The following is a 19,913-nucleotide window of genomic DNA, read 5'->3' on the forward strand; positions in this document are numbered from 1 at the left end:
TACTAAACTAAATTTTAAATTCTGAATTTAAATTCTGAACTGGATTCTAAATTTAAGTTGGATCTAAATTTTAACACAGAATTTATATTGCTTATGAAAAATAACACTTACCTGTACTGACAAAAGTGGGAGTGTTATAGACTGTAACGCAGTGTGTATACAACTGGCTGTATACTGCTCTGTCGCGCTGGATAAATTGACATCTTAAGGAGTGTTGCGCATCAAAATTTATGGATACAACTCTCTTGGCGCTCTTACTGTTTCTTTCCAACAGTAAATCTAAGATAACCAGCATTAGTAACAACACCAACTGATTTTTTCAACTTGCAATGTCTGACTATTCCATTACGATTCACTTCGTAGTTATTGATGATAGCATGTGGGACAAATTCTTGATTCATTTTATATATATAATATATTTGTCTAATTTATAATTTGTCTGAAAACTTAGTTAAATAATCGCGCTCACATTTTAGCGCATCGTAATTTTTTTTTTTTGTTATAATATTTTTAAGTTCACGGTATCTCTTTCCCCCACCACTTGCACATAACTGTGTTTTACCCCTGACCCCAACACCACATCGCAGGCAGGGTATTGGTCCTAAACTCCCCCTTTGGACGCTTTGGGAATGTTCCCTGCAGAATTCTTTTTTGCAGGATTTGTTACAAACAGTTACAGATCCAACTTTAAACCACTTGCACTGATTCATTATATATAATATTTCTTATTTAAATATTTGTCTTAAATATAATATGGAGGAGTTTGAAAGATTATCTGCAATCAAGCCCTGGAAAGCTTCTAGATTCGATCTTGACAGATTAACCCCTGACTCGCAGAGACGAGCCCTGACTGATCTGTTTGATATTATCAGGAATGCCAAAAAAGAATTTCGTAACGACGGTGCATCTCACGTATGGTCCACATTTAAAATTATACGCGACATCGAAGGTGTCGTTGACGAAGCCATTGATGCTACAATGAATGATGCACGAGCGAAAACAATTATCGATTATCTCCTTGATAATCAGAAATATTTTTTCAGAATAAAATTTATTGTGCAAGATGATTCCGATATGTGGATTATCCGTGACAAAAATGACCCTGTCCTTGCTAATAAAAAAACCATTCTGTTAAGTAAAGATCCCAAACCATGAATGTTGACTGGAATTGATAAACCATATTACACTCGAGCGTATCCTGTGACCGCAGTCATTTATGGAATCTATCCGAAAAAAACACCAAAAATCAATAAACTTGCCCCAATGAGATTCTCAAGGCTGAATTGTGTAGCCAAGTGAGTAATGGAACATTTCAAAAATGCAATGAGCGGAAACGGTCTAACTGATCTAAGACGTTCCAAGATAGCAGCGTGGGCTGAAAAAGTAAAGGACACAGGAGCGTCAATAAACGATGTTGCCGAGCTAGAAAAAGCATTAAGATTTCCCATTACCGTAACAACGATAACAGAAGAAGTATTATACAAATCAAAATATAATCGAAACGGAGCTCCAATAAATATCATTGATCATAACGCTCATGCTTGGACTAATGCAGTTACGATATTTCCACGGGATTGTGTTGTGAAATATTATCCCCTGGAGTTTTCTGGGGAGAACACTGGTAAAAATATGTTTGATTTTATTTATCAAATAAGCAAAAACGACCCTGTGTCGGTGTGTTTATTTAAAAGTTCCGAAGATGGTGAGTATGATCAATTTGTAAGATCTAACAGTGAATTATACCGGACGGAATTTCTGCAACAACAAATGAAAAAACTCGCAGAGAAATATTCAGAAAACACTGAACAGTTATTAACTAATTGTTTTACAGTTCCGAGTGTTGCTGCTCATGCCGCCAGAGACAGAAATTCATGGAGACCAACCCGAAGTGAGTTTCTAGAAGATATACAATTGAGTTGTGTCGAGTATGGACACGGCGGTTTGTGGAATACCAAGTATGACCACAGCAAGATGATTTCCGTGGACATGGTTACATGTTATCCAGGAAGCTTTCTTGGGATGGGCGAGTGTAGTGGATATTTTAAAAGATTTGGACATCCCATGAACTCGATGATGCGAGTTGCTATAAACGGTCCTTTACCCAATTTTGACTTGACAGGATTTGCTCGTGTGACATCGTTTGAATTTGCTGAAAAACTTCATCCAATTTGTTATGTTTGGTTTGGCAGACATTTCTCAGAGAAATGCTGGGCACCAATAGTGTTGTTGCGATATATGCTTGACGGCCGAATACTGGTATCGTTGACGGTCAGTGAAGCAATTGTATCATATCAACCGCAGACTTCGGTTTGGTTACCAACACCGGAGCGTATCAGTCTCGATGAAGTCATTGAAGAATATGCACAAGAGTGCCCCCATCAGACCATGGATGTCATTAACAATAACGCTCCTAATATTCTTAAAATTAAACTCAGCAATAGTGAAAAAACAGCAAAAGATCTCGGTAGAAGAATAATCGGTAAATTCACTCAAGGTGGTGCATATGATCATAAACGACATCACTCACGATTGATTATGGATGATGCTGAATTAAGTTTTATAACTGCTGATGCCGCTGCGAGAAATATATTTTGTAATCGGGAGTATGCTTTCTTGTCTGACGAACACGGTTGGGCACAATTGTAAGTTATATTAATGGAGAATCACCTCAATACACACATTTAAGATCTTCAATGCTGGCTTATGTTTCTATAAACTTGCTATCGATGATAAATCGATTTCCCAACACTGCAGTTAGAGTTACAACAGATTCATTTTACTTAAATAAAAGATATTCAGAATCACTGGCTCATTTTACAAGCAACAATGAATCATGGAGTGCGTGGAGAATAAAAAAGGAAATGCTACATTGTTATTGTGAATCTGCTGATGTTGCTATCAAAGATAATTATTGTAAATCAGAATTATCAGAAATGTCGTCGGTGCCATCTGTGAATGATCCAATCACTAGACACAAAACCATTTATTTGAATGGACCGGGAGGTTCTGGTAAGACAACTCAAGCGATTGAATTATTTCGTGGAAAATCGGATATGATTGTGCTAACACCAACACAGACTCACCAGGGAGATGAAACAACGAGGAGTTAATTCTTGTACTTATCACAGCTTTTTCAAATACAGCGGTGGTGTGTGGACTCCAGATCGAATGGGAACAAAATATATTCCGCAGAATATTATTTGGGATGAAATAGGCACAATGTCGTTAGATATATTAAAAACATTTCTCGATTGGCTGCTCACAAAAAATACTGCAGTCGTTATGTGCGGCGATCACGGTCAGCCACCACCTTTTGTTGGTCCATCTCTGCATTTGTGGTTAAAAGATTTTGTAGATTATTATGAAGAAGTGTCTGATGATTATAGATCTCTTGATGCAACGTTGAAGGAATTTAAAACATTAATCAGATTACAACCGAATAAAATTCTATATGAAATTATGCGCAAAATAATTTCAGAGACTTCAATGAGTGACTTTTGGAAAACGTGGAGACCAAATGATTTGATAGTGGCAAGTAGAAAGATAGTCAGAGACACACTTCAGATGAAATTGTTTTTACTGCAATGAGAAAAGTTTCCAATGTTGCCAGTGCCATTGTGTTATAGACTAGCTGATACGTGGTTACAGAATATAGATGTTGATATTCCTGGGAACTTGACAGAGAAACAGAATTTAGTATTAAATAATATTGTCACAGTTGATGTCAGTGTTGTTGAAGATGCACTAAAAATGAACAGATCCCCGTAGACACTAGGATACACAATGACAATTCATTCATCTCAAGGACTAACTATTTCTGATACAGTTGTTTGGATTGTTGATGATCGAATCGAGTGGTCAAACTTAGTTTACTTGTTAGTGTCTCGAGTCAGAAGAATATCTCAATTGCGAAGAATTGTCTTGGAAGAGTCAATGGCTGATGAAATTAATAATGAAAACAACAGTGATATAATAAGAAAAATATTAGCCGGTTACAAACAGAGTGACAAAAAAAATAATCGCGATTTTGATCTCAATGTTGAATTTATCATGACACTGAAACAACAACAAAATAATCACTGTGCGAGCTGTAATTGTATAATGTTATGGTGTTACACTAATAAAAATCCAAGACAATTCACTATAGATAGAAAAGATAATAGTCGCGGTCATTCACGACAAAATGTGATGCTGACATGCCTTGAGTGTAATCGACGTTGGGGTGCTAGTTAAGTGATTTGGGTGGTAATTGTGTGTCCTCGGGAATTACTTGTAGTTGTTCACGTGTGAATCCACGTTGAGGAGCAGTCAAATCCAGCCTGTAGATTGCTGGCCTACCAGTAGATCTAGTTATGTTAGATATCTTGTGTGTGGTGATGCTCCAAATAGGATCAGTCGCTCTTTTTTTACCACCTTCAAGTTCACCTGGTTCATATAAATATCTCACAGTAACATTGCCCAGTATTGGTTGCGCTGAAAAATCATGTTGTTGTACGGGTATATGTTTTTTGGCAATTGCGTTAACAGGTTTCATGTTGGTTGTCCGAGTTATTTCATTATTTAATGCAGTTATCACGCTTGGTAATCTTGCAACCCATTCACGCGATCTCTTGTCCTGAATGAATTCCTTCGCGTACTGATACACAAATAACCGCTCGGCAAGTGTTCGATTAAATCGCTCAACAATTGCCTGATCACGATGAATTTCAGTATGCCCTTGTCTAATGGTGACATTATGTTGCTTCATCAGCGATGATAATGCACCCTGAAATTCTCTGCCAGGATCAACTTGTAATAGATTTGGCCATCGCAGACCACCTCGTTGATAAATTCGTTCAAACGCAGAAGCAACCTCAGATGTTATTTTAGTCGTTAATGGTTCTGCATCTTTGTATCTACTTGCAACATCAACTACAGTTAGCGCGTATTTATATGTTCGACGATGAACGGTATCATGTGGCAGAAATAATATATCAGCCTGATGAACTTCATTTGGCACACTAACATTAAAATGTGCAAAATTAATTTTTCTAGGATGCCGTAGATAAATTTGCCATATTGCCTGTTTGGATAACTAATCTGCTGCAGTATCACGTGTGACTTTTGCTGCACTGGCAAGTTTACTAATTGCTGCACTACCCTTCAAGTATCCTCTTTGGGAATAATAAATCGACTCCATTATAATTAATTACCAGCGCCTAATACAAGCTTAGATTTCATCACAGATTGTATTAACCAGCTTGCTAACCTCTCCTTGAAAGATTTATCAGTAATGGAATTTAGTGCGCGAATTAATTTCACATCCGCGAGATGCCTATCTTGTAGATTTTTACTTTTATATGCTACATCATGGACATGGCATGCTTTATCGATAGCATTTATTGGTTCTTCTCCGGGTTTTGGTCGATCTTGGTCATCAAGTCTGATATCAAGTCGGGTTCCAGGACCACAGTAATTATATCCGGGTAGATGTTTTTCTCTGGGATATTTCGCCCCCAGAGTTCCGGGTAACTTTCCTAACTTGGCTGTGATATCACCTCCTTATTTTTTTTAGCTGACTTTGGTTTTGGCACTGACTTTGGTTTCAGCGCTGACTTTGGTTTTGGCGCTCCACTGGAGATAAATTTAAATTTCTTTGTACCGCATTGTTCACACTTGCCTGTAAGCACTTGTCGATTATATTTTGTTGTAGTGGTTGTTATGTCTGCAGTTGGGGTACGTGCTCTACATTTCACACAATATAAATCCATATTTATATTATATTATTCGAATGGAGATCACTGACTTTTCTGCTACAAGGAAACAAGAACCAATTAAGCATCACGCAGCGCTACCAAATTCTGTTCGTATGATTATAATTGGTCCATCTGGGAGTGGTAAGACACAATTGTTGTTAAATTTAATAATGAAATGAAAGAAGTGGGATAAGTTGTATTTGGTAGCACCAAGTGTAGACGATCAATGATGCTACGAAGTGTTAAAAGATTTTAATGAAAGTGCAAAATCATTAAACGACCGTGATGATGTTGTTGAATTTATAACTGACATTAATGAAGTGCCGTCTTTAGATGATATTGATAGATTTATTAACAATTTAGTCGTGTATGATGATGTGATGTTGGATAAACAATCAAATCCTGCCAGGATATTTTCCAGAGGCAGGCACAAAAACACTGATGTGATTTATGTAACCCAGCGATATACCCAAATTCCTAAAGTCATCAGGGATAACTGTAATATTCTTGCTGTGTTTAATGGAGTTGATACACACACGTTACGAAATATACATCAGACTTGGTGCAGCGGTGATATGGACATAATTAAGTTTAGAAATTTATTTAGTTAGGCTCAGTCAACGCTGCATGGATTTATCACGATAAATTTACATGATCCTCGAACACAGTATCGAGTCGGGTTAGATACGATTTTTGGATAAATTGGTTTTCGAAAAGGGACGCAGGAGGGCAACGATAACAAAAACGCAGCAACGACGGCGACAATTGTGTTTACATAAAGCGTCATCGCGGTTTTTTAAAGGGCTTATTTCGTCCTCCTTTTTGCCTAAAAACTTGTAGGATTCGCCCTCCCTTCTTCTTGTATCAACGCTTAAGCAGACCACTCCGGTGGCCTAGTGGTTTGAGCGTCTGCCTCTGATGCAGAAGGTCATGGGTTCGATCCCCAGCCAAGTCATACCAAAGACTTACAAAAATAGTACAAACAGCTGCCTCACTTGGTGCTCAGCATTAAGAGGTTAGTGTCAGGACTGGCTGGCCTGGTGTCAGGATAACGTGACTGGGTGGGATATCATTCTACATGTCTGCAGCTGATGCCCCAGTGCTAGACATAACTATAAACTGCCACACTGCAGACATCATAGCGATATGACTGAAAAATTGTTAAAGCTACACTGAAAGTCCAAATCACATCACCTGTATTTGCTAAAGGGTTTCCAGACATGCTGTGATTTCCCTGGGCAAATGCTATGGATGTTAGCAGGACTGCAATGGACTAGTGCTAAGTCAAACTATACCAGCCAACCACTAAGAAGGCATAGCATATATTATGACTTATTTGTTTATTAAATCCCTATTTATACACATTTTCAATGGACCTACTACTGGGGCCCCAGGTGGCAGAGTAGTATTAGGCCCTCACAGGTCACTGACATCTCACTTCTTTCTGCATGGGTTCAAGTCTCAGGCTTGGCTAATGCTTTGCTAGTAGCTTCCTGTGGGTTGATGATTCTTCCCAGGGTTTGCCCAGGTTCTTCCACCAGCTATACTGGCCACCATGTGTAGCATTATTATGTGTTGAAAATTGGCATTAAACCAATAACAACAATTTGACCTGCATCATAATAGGATGTGAAGCAATCCAACATAAAAACCCAAACTAATTCCAAATAAGACTGGCAGTGAACTCAGATGCTACATAAACATTCTGTTTACAAGTGACCAGATTCTGATATACAACTTACAAATATGGATAAAAGTTAATTACACAATACAGGTTAAATATACATAACACATAAGATAAGTGGCCAAAAAGCCTAATTAGAGCATTAACACATTAACCCCTAGCGACGACTTTACGGGGCAGGGGGTAGTAGCCTACTGCCGAGCTCTGTAGCGTCATGGTCATGCACGATACACTAAAGTGGATGGTATTATAGAAAGGTAGACAGATGTAGCTCTACAGTGATACCAAATAATCTGGAAAATCTAGTTGCACTACAAAATACAGATAGAAAAACCTCATTTTTTGGACCCAACTTTTTATTACGCAAAATTCGCCCGTGGTCAGAATCCCATTTTGTGTTCGGATTTTAGACTTTTTGGTCTCAGATCTAAGGCAAACCGGTATGAACTACAAACAGACAGATGAGCCTTTGAAAAAAGTAGGATAAGATGGGCATTTGGAATAAAAAGTGGTCTCCATACAAAAATAATGGCTCCGTTTAGCAAAAAAAAAAAAAACAAGTCCAACTTTTACCCTTCTGCTTATGAGCGAGTCTAATAGCCAACGAAAAATGATGTTTCTAACACAACTAGGCAGTATGTTATTGAAAGATGACCAGGAATTTGGTGTTTTTGAGTCTATTCAGAAATAGCTTTCAAAATGTGTTTCCTACTCGATTTTCAGGCAAAAATGGCAAAAACCTCCTGGGGTTAATGTGTTAAATATGTAATTTAAATATTACATGGAATAATTACAATAAACTATATGAAAATTACACATTTAGCATTGCTGATAATCCAGATCTGCAGTTCTTATTACAAATGGGCAAAATCCACGTTGGTTTGTACCAGAATGCAGACACAAAACATAGTGACAAATTATGTATACAACACACACTTTAGCTATTCAACATGTCTAACATTCACCATAAATATGCAGTAGTTTAGATTATTTCCACCTAAAAGAATGAGAGCCCACAAGTGATCACAGCATGTTAAATAGGGTTTACCTCTGACTGGGCGGTGGAGAGAGCTGACAGACAATGTGTTGGAAAGTGAGGGATTTCTGGATGTCTGAAGCTGAAGGAATTCCACATTACCATCCAATCTGGCAGCTATCACCCTAGTGTGCAAAGAAAATTCTTCAGGACCATTGCAGTTTACAAGTTTCCACAATCACAGTTTTCAAGAATATACTGCTAAACAGTCTTCATTAACATTTACTAATTGAATGTTACCAAATAGTGTGCACTGGGAAAATGTGAATATGCTGGGTTCTTTTTAAAACAAAACTACTTTGATTACAGACATTTCTGTCAAAGCTTGATAAAAGTTTTTTTTAATCATCAAATGTAATAATACCATTTTTATCAGTTAATTTATAACATGGTAAAATCAACTGTGTCAGCTAATAGTTCTTTGCTAAAATTGACAACAAAAAAGAATTAGTCAGAATCCTATGCCTTACCTGTCTACATGTTTCATGATCAAAATTAAAACAAGAACCTATTGTTAGTGAAAAATAGGTATCTTCTACCCATGTTAGACAACGATAAACAATACTTCCAAAGATGATCACTCCCAAAAAGCTTCATGCCAATAACATCCTGGACTTTGATATTCAGGTGAAATCACTTCTCTCTTCAGTCAGAATAGGGCAAAGTTCATGAAAAAAGGAAGAAGTGCGTTTGATTCCTCATTTGATTCTGACTAGACTATAAAAAGACCATATTTCAGTTGTTGTTTTTTCAAGCATCAGAATTTCAAAATAATTGCTACGTGTTTAAAGTCATGTACCCCCAGTACATCCTTGATTTTATTCTATAAATCCCACACTAAGAATGAATAAAAAGCATTTTTTTTAAAGTTGTTTACTTCAACTCTTACTGCTTCTGAATCAAGGTCAGGAACTAGGTCAGCATTTGAAACAAAGCTCTAATATTAGGTTTTTGAAAAACTGAACTGATTTTCTGGAAAATAGCAAATCCAGTAAATAAAATTACATTACAATAGCATGTGATGGAATAAAAACATTTAAAACAAACAAACAAACAAATAAATTAAATCAGATATAAATTAAATCAAATATACAAAACACTTAGAAACCAGAGCAATTTCTGGTGTCTATAAATATTAAATTTGCACCAAATTGACCACCCAGCATAAACCTTGTTTCTGTAAGTATCTACCAACCCGATTAAAAAGAAATTGACATAAAGTTTACATAGACTTCAATTACGATTGTACTGCATTGAAACAAAAAGGGGAAACGGCATGAATTCAAAATGAAATGAACCTTGCTTCTGAGGTATGTTTAGGTGAAATAAGCGATGTCAACTATTGCAACCAAATCAACCTGATACAAATGTAAAAGTATTGAAGAAACAGAGACAACTCCAAGAACTTAATACAAAAACATCAATGCCAACATGGATACTAGAATAACAATATAATGTATGTTTTTACCAACATTACACTGTTAAGGATTCTAATATTTTAAACCTATGACCAAGTAACAGCATCCCAAACTGTTATTAAAATAATGTGCAAAAATATATGGGTATGTTGCCTATATGATTGTTGTCATACCAACCTGAAACTGAAATGTCTGCTACAAACTCTGGCTTTAAGAGTGCAAAACAGTATGATGCTACAACTTGCTGTACAATCAAAGTTTATGCCTGTTGCTCATGAAGTTGATGTACAAAGTTTATACCTGTCATTAACAAAGTTGATGGCTGTTACTCCACTGCCGTTTTCCGCATGCACACATTTCAACATGCCACTTGAAACATCCCAAAACTGGAAAGAAAATGTTGCAAATTCGCTGTGACAGAATGAAAAAAATAATAAGTAGCACCATAAATCAATGAACTGAATTTTCATCAAATGATCCAATTTTCTATAGTTTGTGAAATGCTACTCTAGTCACAAAATGTATTGTTTATATTATATGGCAAACATTGTTTTTTGTTTTAAATGTTAGAATACCAAAATGACAAGAAATGAGGATTTTTCTGTTATAAGGATTCTTTCTAAATATAAGATTCTTTAAATTAACAGGAAGACTTTAGATCTTGTTTTGATTTATAGCACCAGTTTATTTTCTTCATTTTGTGTGTGGGGGTTTGTAGTACTTTTGTAACTAGAGCTATTAGTGTTGGGTGCACTGCAAATTCCCCACTCATTACCGAGAGTTTTCTATGCTTGGCCTTAAACAGACCAGCCTGTTTTGGGAGAAATTTTTAAAAAACAGTGGGAATTCATAGGCCATAACTTCCCTAAAAGTTGACCTATCTCGGAAAGCTTCAACATTTGCTTTTGTCTGAACCTGTAATTTTATTTCAGTCAATCAAGAAGAGCAGTACTTTTTAGGTAATGTTAGTCATTTTGTTCACCAGTTGGCATCAATTGTAAAAAGAAACCAATGAAAGTTCTTTATGCCAGGATGCTTTATGTCAAATCTGGTCAAATTCTGAAAGTAGTTCTTGAGAATTTCAAGTCTTTCTATCTTAGTTACTGTAGTCAAAACTGGGGGTGAATTAGCATCATTTATGGAAATTTGAAAGCCCTTCCACCATGATACTTCTGTCAATTAGGTCAAATTGTTTTGAGCAATGTATTTGAAGCAATCATTATGAGGCTTTTATAACAGATGAAAATCTGAAAGCCTTTCATGCCAGAATGCTCCCTGCCAAATTTGGTTGAAATCCAGTGGATTCTGAGAAGTATAAAGCAGAAAATGTTGATGAATGACGCTCATCAGATGCAAATCAGTAAAAGCTGATTTGGCCTTATGTCTGGTGACTAAACAAGAGGTCCAAGTGGAAATGAGATCACTTACCTGACTGACATCTGCATGCAAGTCAAATGCAACAAATATGACAAAGAAATGTGGGTCAGTAGGATGCTTGTCATAGCAATTTCTTCCAATGCCGATGATTGTATGTATTATGAAAACAACCATTTCAATGTTTGTCTAGCTTTTGCATTTCTGTCAATATCTGAATACACATCAGCATTATCTGTCCAATAAGGCTTCTATGCAACAATGCTTTGCAACAATGTTGGTCACACTTTTTATGGCATATTTTTTTTATAAAGTTGTGTAAATATTTCTTCTATTTTTAGTAGCAGTGGCCATATATGAACACAGACTGGCATCATCTGCATAAATCTTCAAAGCAACCAACCTAGGACACTATCCAAAATTTGGCAAAATTCCATGAAGTTGCTCTTAAAAGTAATTATTAAAGTTTTTCCTAATTTTAGTAATGGCAGACATATGTTATCGTGAATAAGCTTCATTTATATAAATCTGAAACTCCTTTTAGCCTGAACACTTTCTCAAATTTGGTAAAATTATTTTTAGCAGTTTTTGATAAGACATTATTTAAAGTTTTTTTGTTTTTTTTATTTTTTTTTGTACTGGTGTCTAAATATGAGATGAGTGAAGTGTCATTTGTGAAAATCAGAAAGCTTTTCAGGCCACAATGCCCTTTGCCAAATTTAGTGAAGATCTGAACAGAGGAATCTGAGAAAACATTTTTAAAAGCAAATGTTCTGAGATAAAGAACAACAAATGTAGGGTCAATCTAGAAGCTCAAATGGCCTTACAGCCAGCTGACTGAATCAATGGCCTTACAGCCAGCTGACCGAATCAAGAGGTCAAGTATATATATATATATATATATATATATATATATATATATATATATATATATATATATATATATAAAGAGAGAGAGATAGAGAAAGAAGGAGAGGGAGAGAGAGAGAGAGAAAGAGAGAGAGAGAGAATAAAAACAGCTGTTTTTTTATTTCTGCAGTTTCTGTATTTTTTCATATTTAATAGCACATCAGCACCATTTATCCAATACTTTAAGGCCTCTGTTCAAGGAGTTTTGTGTCAAAGTCAAATTCCTCTGTTTATGTTTTTTTTTGGATAAAGTTGTGTCATTTTGTTTCTATTTGTTGTAACAGTGGCCATATTTATATAACAGAAGATCAGGATCATAAATATCTGACATGCATGCAAGCTTGGACACAATCTGACAAAGTTTGGTTCAGTTCTGAAAACTGTTGTTAGAAGATATTAAAGGCTTTTAGTAACAGCAGCCATATTTAATTGCAAACTGGAATATAAACTCATAAGCCCTTCAGGCCAATATGCTTTCTGTCAAATTTGATCCAATTCTCATTAGTGATTTTTGATAAGATGTCATTAAAATGATTATCTATATCTTGTAATGGAAGCTATTTCATGGCAAATTGGCAACATTTGTGTAAATATTAAAGTCTTTAACACCGGAATGTCTTCTGTCAAATTTGGTAAAATTATGAGTTAAAGTTGTTTAAATGTTTTCCCCATTTTTTTAACAGTGGCTATATTTGATGTAGCAGCATCATTTATAAAAATATGAAAGGTTTTCAATCCAAGACCTTTTGTGCATAATTTCTTACAATTCTGTCAAATGGGTTTCTAAGAATTTTTAAAAACTTTTTCTCTTTTTAGTAATGGTGGCAATATATGATGGTGACATGGCAACATTTGTAACAAACTGAAAGCCCTCCAAACCAAGATTCTTTCTGTCAAATTTGGTCAAATCCTGTTATGTGCTTTTCAAGAAGCTGTTAAAAGGTTGTTCTGTTTTTATCAAAATATGGCCATATTTGATGGTGAATCAGCAACATTTGTAAAAACTAAAAGCTCTCTAGGCCTTGATACTGTTTATTAACTTTTGTACAAAACTAAAAGCCCTCTAGGCCTTGAAACTGTTTATTAACTTTTGAACAAAACTAAAAGCCCTCTAGGCCTTGAAACTGTTTATTAACTTTTTGTACAAAACTAAAAGACCTCTAGGCCTTGAAACTGTTTATTAACTTTTTGTACAAAACTAAAAGCCCTCTAGGCCTTGATACTGTTTATTAACTTTTGTACAAAACTATAAGCCATCTAGGCCTTGGAACTGTTTTTTAACTTTTGTACAAAACTAAAAGCCCTCTAGGTCTTCATACTGTTTATTAACTTTTGTACAAAACTAAAAGCCCTCATGGCCTTGATACTGTTTATTAACTTTTGTACAAAACTAAAAGCCCTCTAGGCCCTGAAGCTGTTTATTAACATTTGTACATTTGTACAAAACTAAAAACCCTAAAGCCTTGATGCTGCTTATTAATTTTTTTCAACTTCTCTGCATGGGTTTTGAGGAGTTCTTAAAAAACATTTTAATACATTTTTATTAATGGTATCCATGCTTGTTGACTAGTCAGCATCATTCAAACAAATTTTAAAGGCCCTGATGCTAGAATACTCACTGTACATTCATGTGCAAATAGCAGTTTTCAAGATTTAGATGTCAACAATACCTATCAATGGACTATGCATGACAGACAACATATGAAAGATAACTGATCTTAATTGATTGGCTGGTGGTTCAAAAGTCCATTAAATTTAAGTTAGCTGAATTTTACTCTCCCTACATCAAGGTCAGTGGAGTACCAACACTTAATACCTTTTCTGTTCAATTGTTTAATTGTAACCTGTGTCACAGGAGTGAGAATCTGAGCTACAGCTTAAGTCACAGATCAAGTTTAAAAGGTTTAAGAAGTTCAATAAAATCTGTACCTCTATCCTTCCATCTCCACATCCTGCCACAACCAGGTTTTGTCTACAGGTTAGACACCAGATGGTATCTGACTTCACCTGTCTATCCTGATCCAGGAGAGATAACTCTTGCAATGTGCTGGACAAATCTCCTGAAATTGAAGAAGAATAACTGAAGAAGAAAAAACACATTTCATTTGTATGTTTTCAGTTTATTTTAACTTTTCTAAAATACTAGTGATGATTTTAAGAACGAACGAATTCATTAAAATTCATTAAGAAACTTTCCAATTCACAATTTTTTTAAAAATTTGTTCATATTTGAAGATATTAAAAAAATTGCTGTTTAAATAAAAGTTTTGTTTGTGGGTATGTCAGAAAGCTTGCCAGTAGTTTCTCGTGGGTTGGTGATTCTTTCCAGGGTTCTTCCTCCACCAGTCGATCTGGCCACCATGAAAAATGGCATTAAACCCTAAAATAACAACAACAAGAAGCTTTGTTCCGGTATGCAATTTTGTAGTCAGTTATCAAGAGCTCTAGATAAGCAGCATATTTGCATATTGTATGCAAATGAATTGACTAAATACAGATGAAGTTGTCATAATACAGAAAAAACACAGAATTTCAAGCAGTAAGTCAAAAATTGTTGGCATATTTTACCAGCTACAAGCACAATCAATGTCTGATGATGTCATATTTTACCAGCCATAAGCACAATCAATGTCTGATGATGTCATATTTTACCAGCCATAAGCACAATCAATGTTCATCTTGGTGACTGATATTAGGAAATGGAAAGAAGCATTTGGAGCACTTCATTGCCTATCAGGCTTAAATGAACATCATACGTCTCCATTCTAGGTTGGTCCATCTGAATAAAGGTTCTATTTTACACATCTTTACTTAAAGTGACCCATGACCTAACTGAATTTCTTTGAGAAAAGACTTGTGTTTGATTTAACTTTCTATTTTTACCAACTATGATTAGCAAACTGCGGCCAAAGTAGCCACCACTCCAGTGGCCTAGTGGTTAGACTGTCTGCCTCTGATGTGGGAGGTCGTGGGTTCGATCCCCGGCCAAGTCATACCAAAGAATTTAAAAAATGGTACTAAAAGCTGCCTCACTTGGCGCTCAGCATTAAGAGGTTAGTGTTAGGACTGGTCGGCCTGGTGTCAAGATCATGTGACTGGGTGTGACATCATGCTACATGTCTGCGGCATCATGCCTCAGTGCTAGACATCACTATAAACTGACACACTGCAGACATTGTAGAGATATGACTGAAACATTGTTTAAGCTACGTTAAAAATCCAAATCACACACACACACAGAGCAGAAGTAGCCACTGGTGAAACCTGTTTTCTAGTCTATGTCCAGTAGGTGCCAAAAAATACCGGAACAGTAAGTATCTTAATCACCATGATCAAGTCTAATACTGTTACCTACAACTGAGATGAAAAGCAATCTGGTCTGAACATTAAAAAATCTAGATTTTATTTTTTTATTTTATTGTTTCTGCCAGTCTTTTTATCTGAACATAAAATTTCCAAGTCAGACTCAAGGATTTAAGTGTCCAAATATTTAGAATAATGATATTAATTAAAACTTTATACAAACTATAAATTTAAAATAATTTGTGATTAATGGCACTTCATACATGAAACAACACAAAATAATATGCAAGTAATAACATAAAAACACTAAATGAAACCCCAGTGCTAGACATCACTGTAAACTGCCACACTGGATACATAGTGATATGAACGAAAAATTGTTAAAAGCTACGTTAAAAATACAAATCACACACACATGATCAAAGTTAAATTTGAACTGTGAATGATACTTGTCTGAAGTTTCCACCTAATTTAAATTCATGCATAACAATTTTTAAAAATACTTTGTACAGATCTACCAACACTAACTGTTTTTTCAATGTAACCTGAACCGCACATAATTTTATTGGGCTCTGTCAATACTGACAAATAGTTTTACAGACTATACTATTTACTTATTTATTATTATTATTATTACTTCAATTTCTTATCAAGACATAAATACCCTGTCATTACATCAATAATCAAATTCTGCCAACTTAATTTTCAAACCAATTCCAATCACATATATATAGACCTGCCTTAGCTGACACCTCTACTAAAAAGACACCTACTAATGACATAAATCTATGGATCACTTATATTTATGATAATTTTCAACTTTTTAAAGGAAATCTTTTGAGTGGTCCCCGTAATGTCTCGATAGACTGGTCAACTGTACTGTGTTTATATAAATTAAAATATAAAAATAATCTAAACACAAGAACGTAATTACAGTAATAAGTTTAAAATGAATCTTTGGATGGGCATTTGTCAAACATGCCGTGCAAATTTCATACATGCTTTTCAAAATGGTGTATGTGTATATATATATATACACACACACACACACACACACACACTCGAAACTTCGTAGTTTCGGGGACCACCGTTATAGACCATATATGAATTCATATGGGTGTTATAGTCAACTGAAAAGACTAAGACTTTAAATTAGAGTAATTGCTATGATATTATTAAAGTAGTTTGACCACAAACAGACGAGTTTTCCCTTTGACTTTTCAGCAGCGCTTATTATTTCTCTCCGCACCACTGTTCATTAAAAAAAAAATCAATAGTTTTCGTTTCTGCAGGACTGAATATGGATTACCTCCCCTGCAAATTTATATTGGAAAGATATAAAATCTCATTTTATAAAATAACACTTCCAAGTTTTAAATTTTCTCGAATGAAATTGGATATAATAATTATATTTCAAATGAGACGAAGAGAGACGAAAAGAAGAGTTTGTTAAGCTAATATTTGCTTAAGCTAACATTAAAATAAACAAAAATTCTAATATCTGTCACCAAAAAAAGCCCGTTAAAAATAATTATATATAAGAGGCAGTCCTATATCACTTTAACAACAACAATTTATAGTTTTACAACAACAACAACTATATTTTGAAGGGCTGTTGCTTGCAACAAGCTCAGGAAATAAAACAAAGAGAAAATGTGTCGTATTAAGGTGAACTAGTGCGATAATATGGGTTAACCGCATGGGTTTCCAGCATATATAGGAAAACACCCTAAACGGAGGTTGTCTGTAGCTAGAGGTCTAAGAAGCACCATAAAAATGGATGGCATTGGAATCGCACGTTTTATAAACGGAATAAAATGGATGGCATAGGAATCACACTTATTTAAAACAGAACAAGTAATATTTGGTCATATTACTTAATGTGGCAGTTTATATTTCTGTCTAGCACTTGGGCATCATGTCCCACCCAGTCACATTATCCTGGCACCAGGCCAACCATTCCTAACCTAGTAATGCTGAGCGCCAAGCGAGGCAGATGCTAGTACCATTTTCGTATATATATAAAAAAATTCTGTGACTGGTCTTTACCAGATGTACTATTTTCATTCATGGTGGAATTGCCAAGTTCATGTCAACATCCTAATTTGGTCTAAATTGGTCATGAGTGGTAAAAGAAGGTCAGGATCTAAACTATAGACCTGTCAAGCCAACCCAGACTGGTGACTCATTAATTTATTTTTTTTAATAAAAAAGTAAAGTATTAACTATAGACATGTCAAGCCAACCCAGACTGGTGACTCATTAATTTATTTTTTTTAATAAAAAAGTAAAGTATTAACTGTTAAGGTATTATTTCACAATATAAAATAATTTATATGTTTGGGACTCTTTTCTAGTAAATCAGATTTATTTATTTGTGTGCATTAGGTGACTGGAGAAAGGAATTCAAGCAACACATTCTCATCCTACAGTTATAATTCAGTCTTCTGAGAATACGGGACGAGATGATCTAGATTTATTTATTTATTGTTAATTGAAATTGCAGAGATCATACATTCAAGAAGTTATTTATTAATTTTGTTGGATAACCATGAAGTATTCGAGGACATTTGTGACATTAAACTTTCATCAGATTTACAATGAAATAAAACCTTTTGGGCACAGTGATTCTTCGGTAGTACATGTACTAACACATAAGCACATCAGAATAACTTTGGAGCATTTCTGGATTACTTTGAAATTGATAGTAAATTTCGAAAATTCTAGAATTCATACCATACTGTAATTGGGATTTAAAAAAAGAACACAAATACTGTGCAACTAGTTTCGCATTTACTGTCTGCATCTTAGGCACAAAATGTTTTGAAAGAAACGGATGACGTCTATATATTTTAAAATAACAATTAAATCATTGACATAACATCATAAATGATATGCAACATCATAACAATTTTCTACATATGACAGGATCGAAAAGATACACGAGTCTCTAATGAAAACTGAATCAGTAAAATAATAAACAATCATACATAAAATTGAATTTTTAAAAAGAATATAAAACATATCAATTTTTTAATTAAAATTTTATACCGTTTTATATAGTATCTTGGTATTAAGGCCATTAGGATACAAAAGTATCTAACTTATGAATTGAATAACTTTCCTTTATCAGTCTATTCTTGTCTCATGAACAATATATATTGGCATGAAAGAAAAATCGAGTATAGAGTGTTGATCTGTATTAAAATGTAATAAAATATTATAGAACTGATTATCTCAATAATTGTTTATATGAAAGCGATGATTATGCATTCTCTTAGAAGCTTGTTGAAGTATTTCTCCAACATTTTGCATATTACATTTTTTTTTTTACAGGTTATCAAATAAATCAAATCAGTTGAAATGCAGTTAGTGTTATAATGTAGAGAAACAAATTACCATCTGCAAGGAACCCAGCACATTATTGGAAGAAGAAGAGAAACAAATTAATGAAGACGTGTCATTAGAAATTTTAAAAAAAATGTCCACATGCATTAATGAGATTGCTAAAAATAATAATTCTGTATCAGTGTATGAAGAATTTGATATTTCCTTAAAATATACACCTCAATTCTACGTATTACCCAAAACTCTTACAAATCCTGACCAAAGTTTATCTTTAAAATACCCTGGATGACCCATTATATCGGGTTGTAATTCATACACTGAAAACCTATTCCAGTTTATTGACAGTGTTTACAACCTATAATGAAATCACTTCCTTCATACATTAAAGATACTACTGATCTCATTACTGATTTCATTAAAAAGTTGAAGTCTATTCCAAAGCTATCAGTTAACTCAATCATGGTATCATTTGATGTAACAACACTATACACCAACATACCCCTTACAGATGGTATTGAAGCGTGTAAATATTTTCTTGATAACAATCCAAATAACAGCACACTAGTTAGTGAAGATATTTATAAAATAATAAAACTTAATTTGGAAAATAATTATTTCAAATTTAATAATACAAATTACATCCAAATAATGAGTATGGCAATGGGTAGTCCTGTGGCCACTTCATATGCTTCCCTTTTCATGCATAAATTAGAAACAGATTTTGTTCAAAACAAAACGTTTAATCCAACTGTTTGGTTTAGATTTTTAGACATCTTACTGCAAATAATTTTAATTCTTTCACTTTGTTTGGCTTTGTATTTTAAAGAACATTTATATTTGGATCATAGGATACTTGCTGGGTTTTACCTTCTCTTGTTATGTAGTTTAAGCCCATAGGACATAATAATGAACAATTCTTAAATATTGCACTCTGCCAAGTCATTGAAACAAAGCTGAGTTACAAACACTAGTAGATGACTGTGCTTCCTGTCACTCTTTTGGCATTTTACCTGCAGCAGAGTCTTGATCTAGTAAATCTGATGCATGGTATATTTCCATTGTTTGTGATATGGTCAAAACAATAACATTTTCAATATCCATGAGAG

At 34.6% G+C, this 19,913-nt stretch overlaps 1 protein-coding gene across 1 annotated transcript in view; it reads right to left on the reverse strand.

Annotated features, from left to right (window-relative positions):
* LOC149776292 (sterol regulatory element-binding protein cleavage-activating protein-like) overlaps nucleotides 1-19,913 on the reverse strand; it is a 185,572-nt gene that overhangs the window by 38,227 nt on the left and 127,432 nt on the right. Inside the window, exons 18-20 of the mRNA XM_089942747.1 lie at nucleotides 14,086-14,216; nucleotides 10,174-10,259; nucleotides 8,468-8,580 (exon numbers count right to left, since the gene is read on the reverse strand). Of these exons, the coding sequence (XP_089798873.1) occupies nucleotides 8,468-8,580; nucleotides 10,174-10,259; nucleotides 14,086-14,216 (330 nt within the window). The remainder of the gene's footprint in view (nucleotides 1-8,467; nucleotides 8,581-10,173; nucleotides 10,260-14,085; nucleotides 14,217-19,913) is intronic.

The sequence above is a fragment of the Sinohyriopsis cumingii genome, chromosome 18 (genome assembly GCF_028554795.1).
Source record: "Sinohyriopsis cumingii isolate HCF-2022 chromosome 18, ASM2855479v2, whole genome shotgun sequence".
Taxonomy (NCBI): Eukaryota; Metazoa; Mollusca; class Bivalvia; order Unionida; family Unionidae; genus Sinohyriopsis; species Sinohyriopsis cumingii.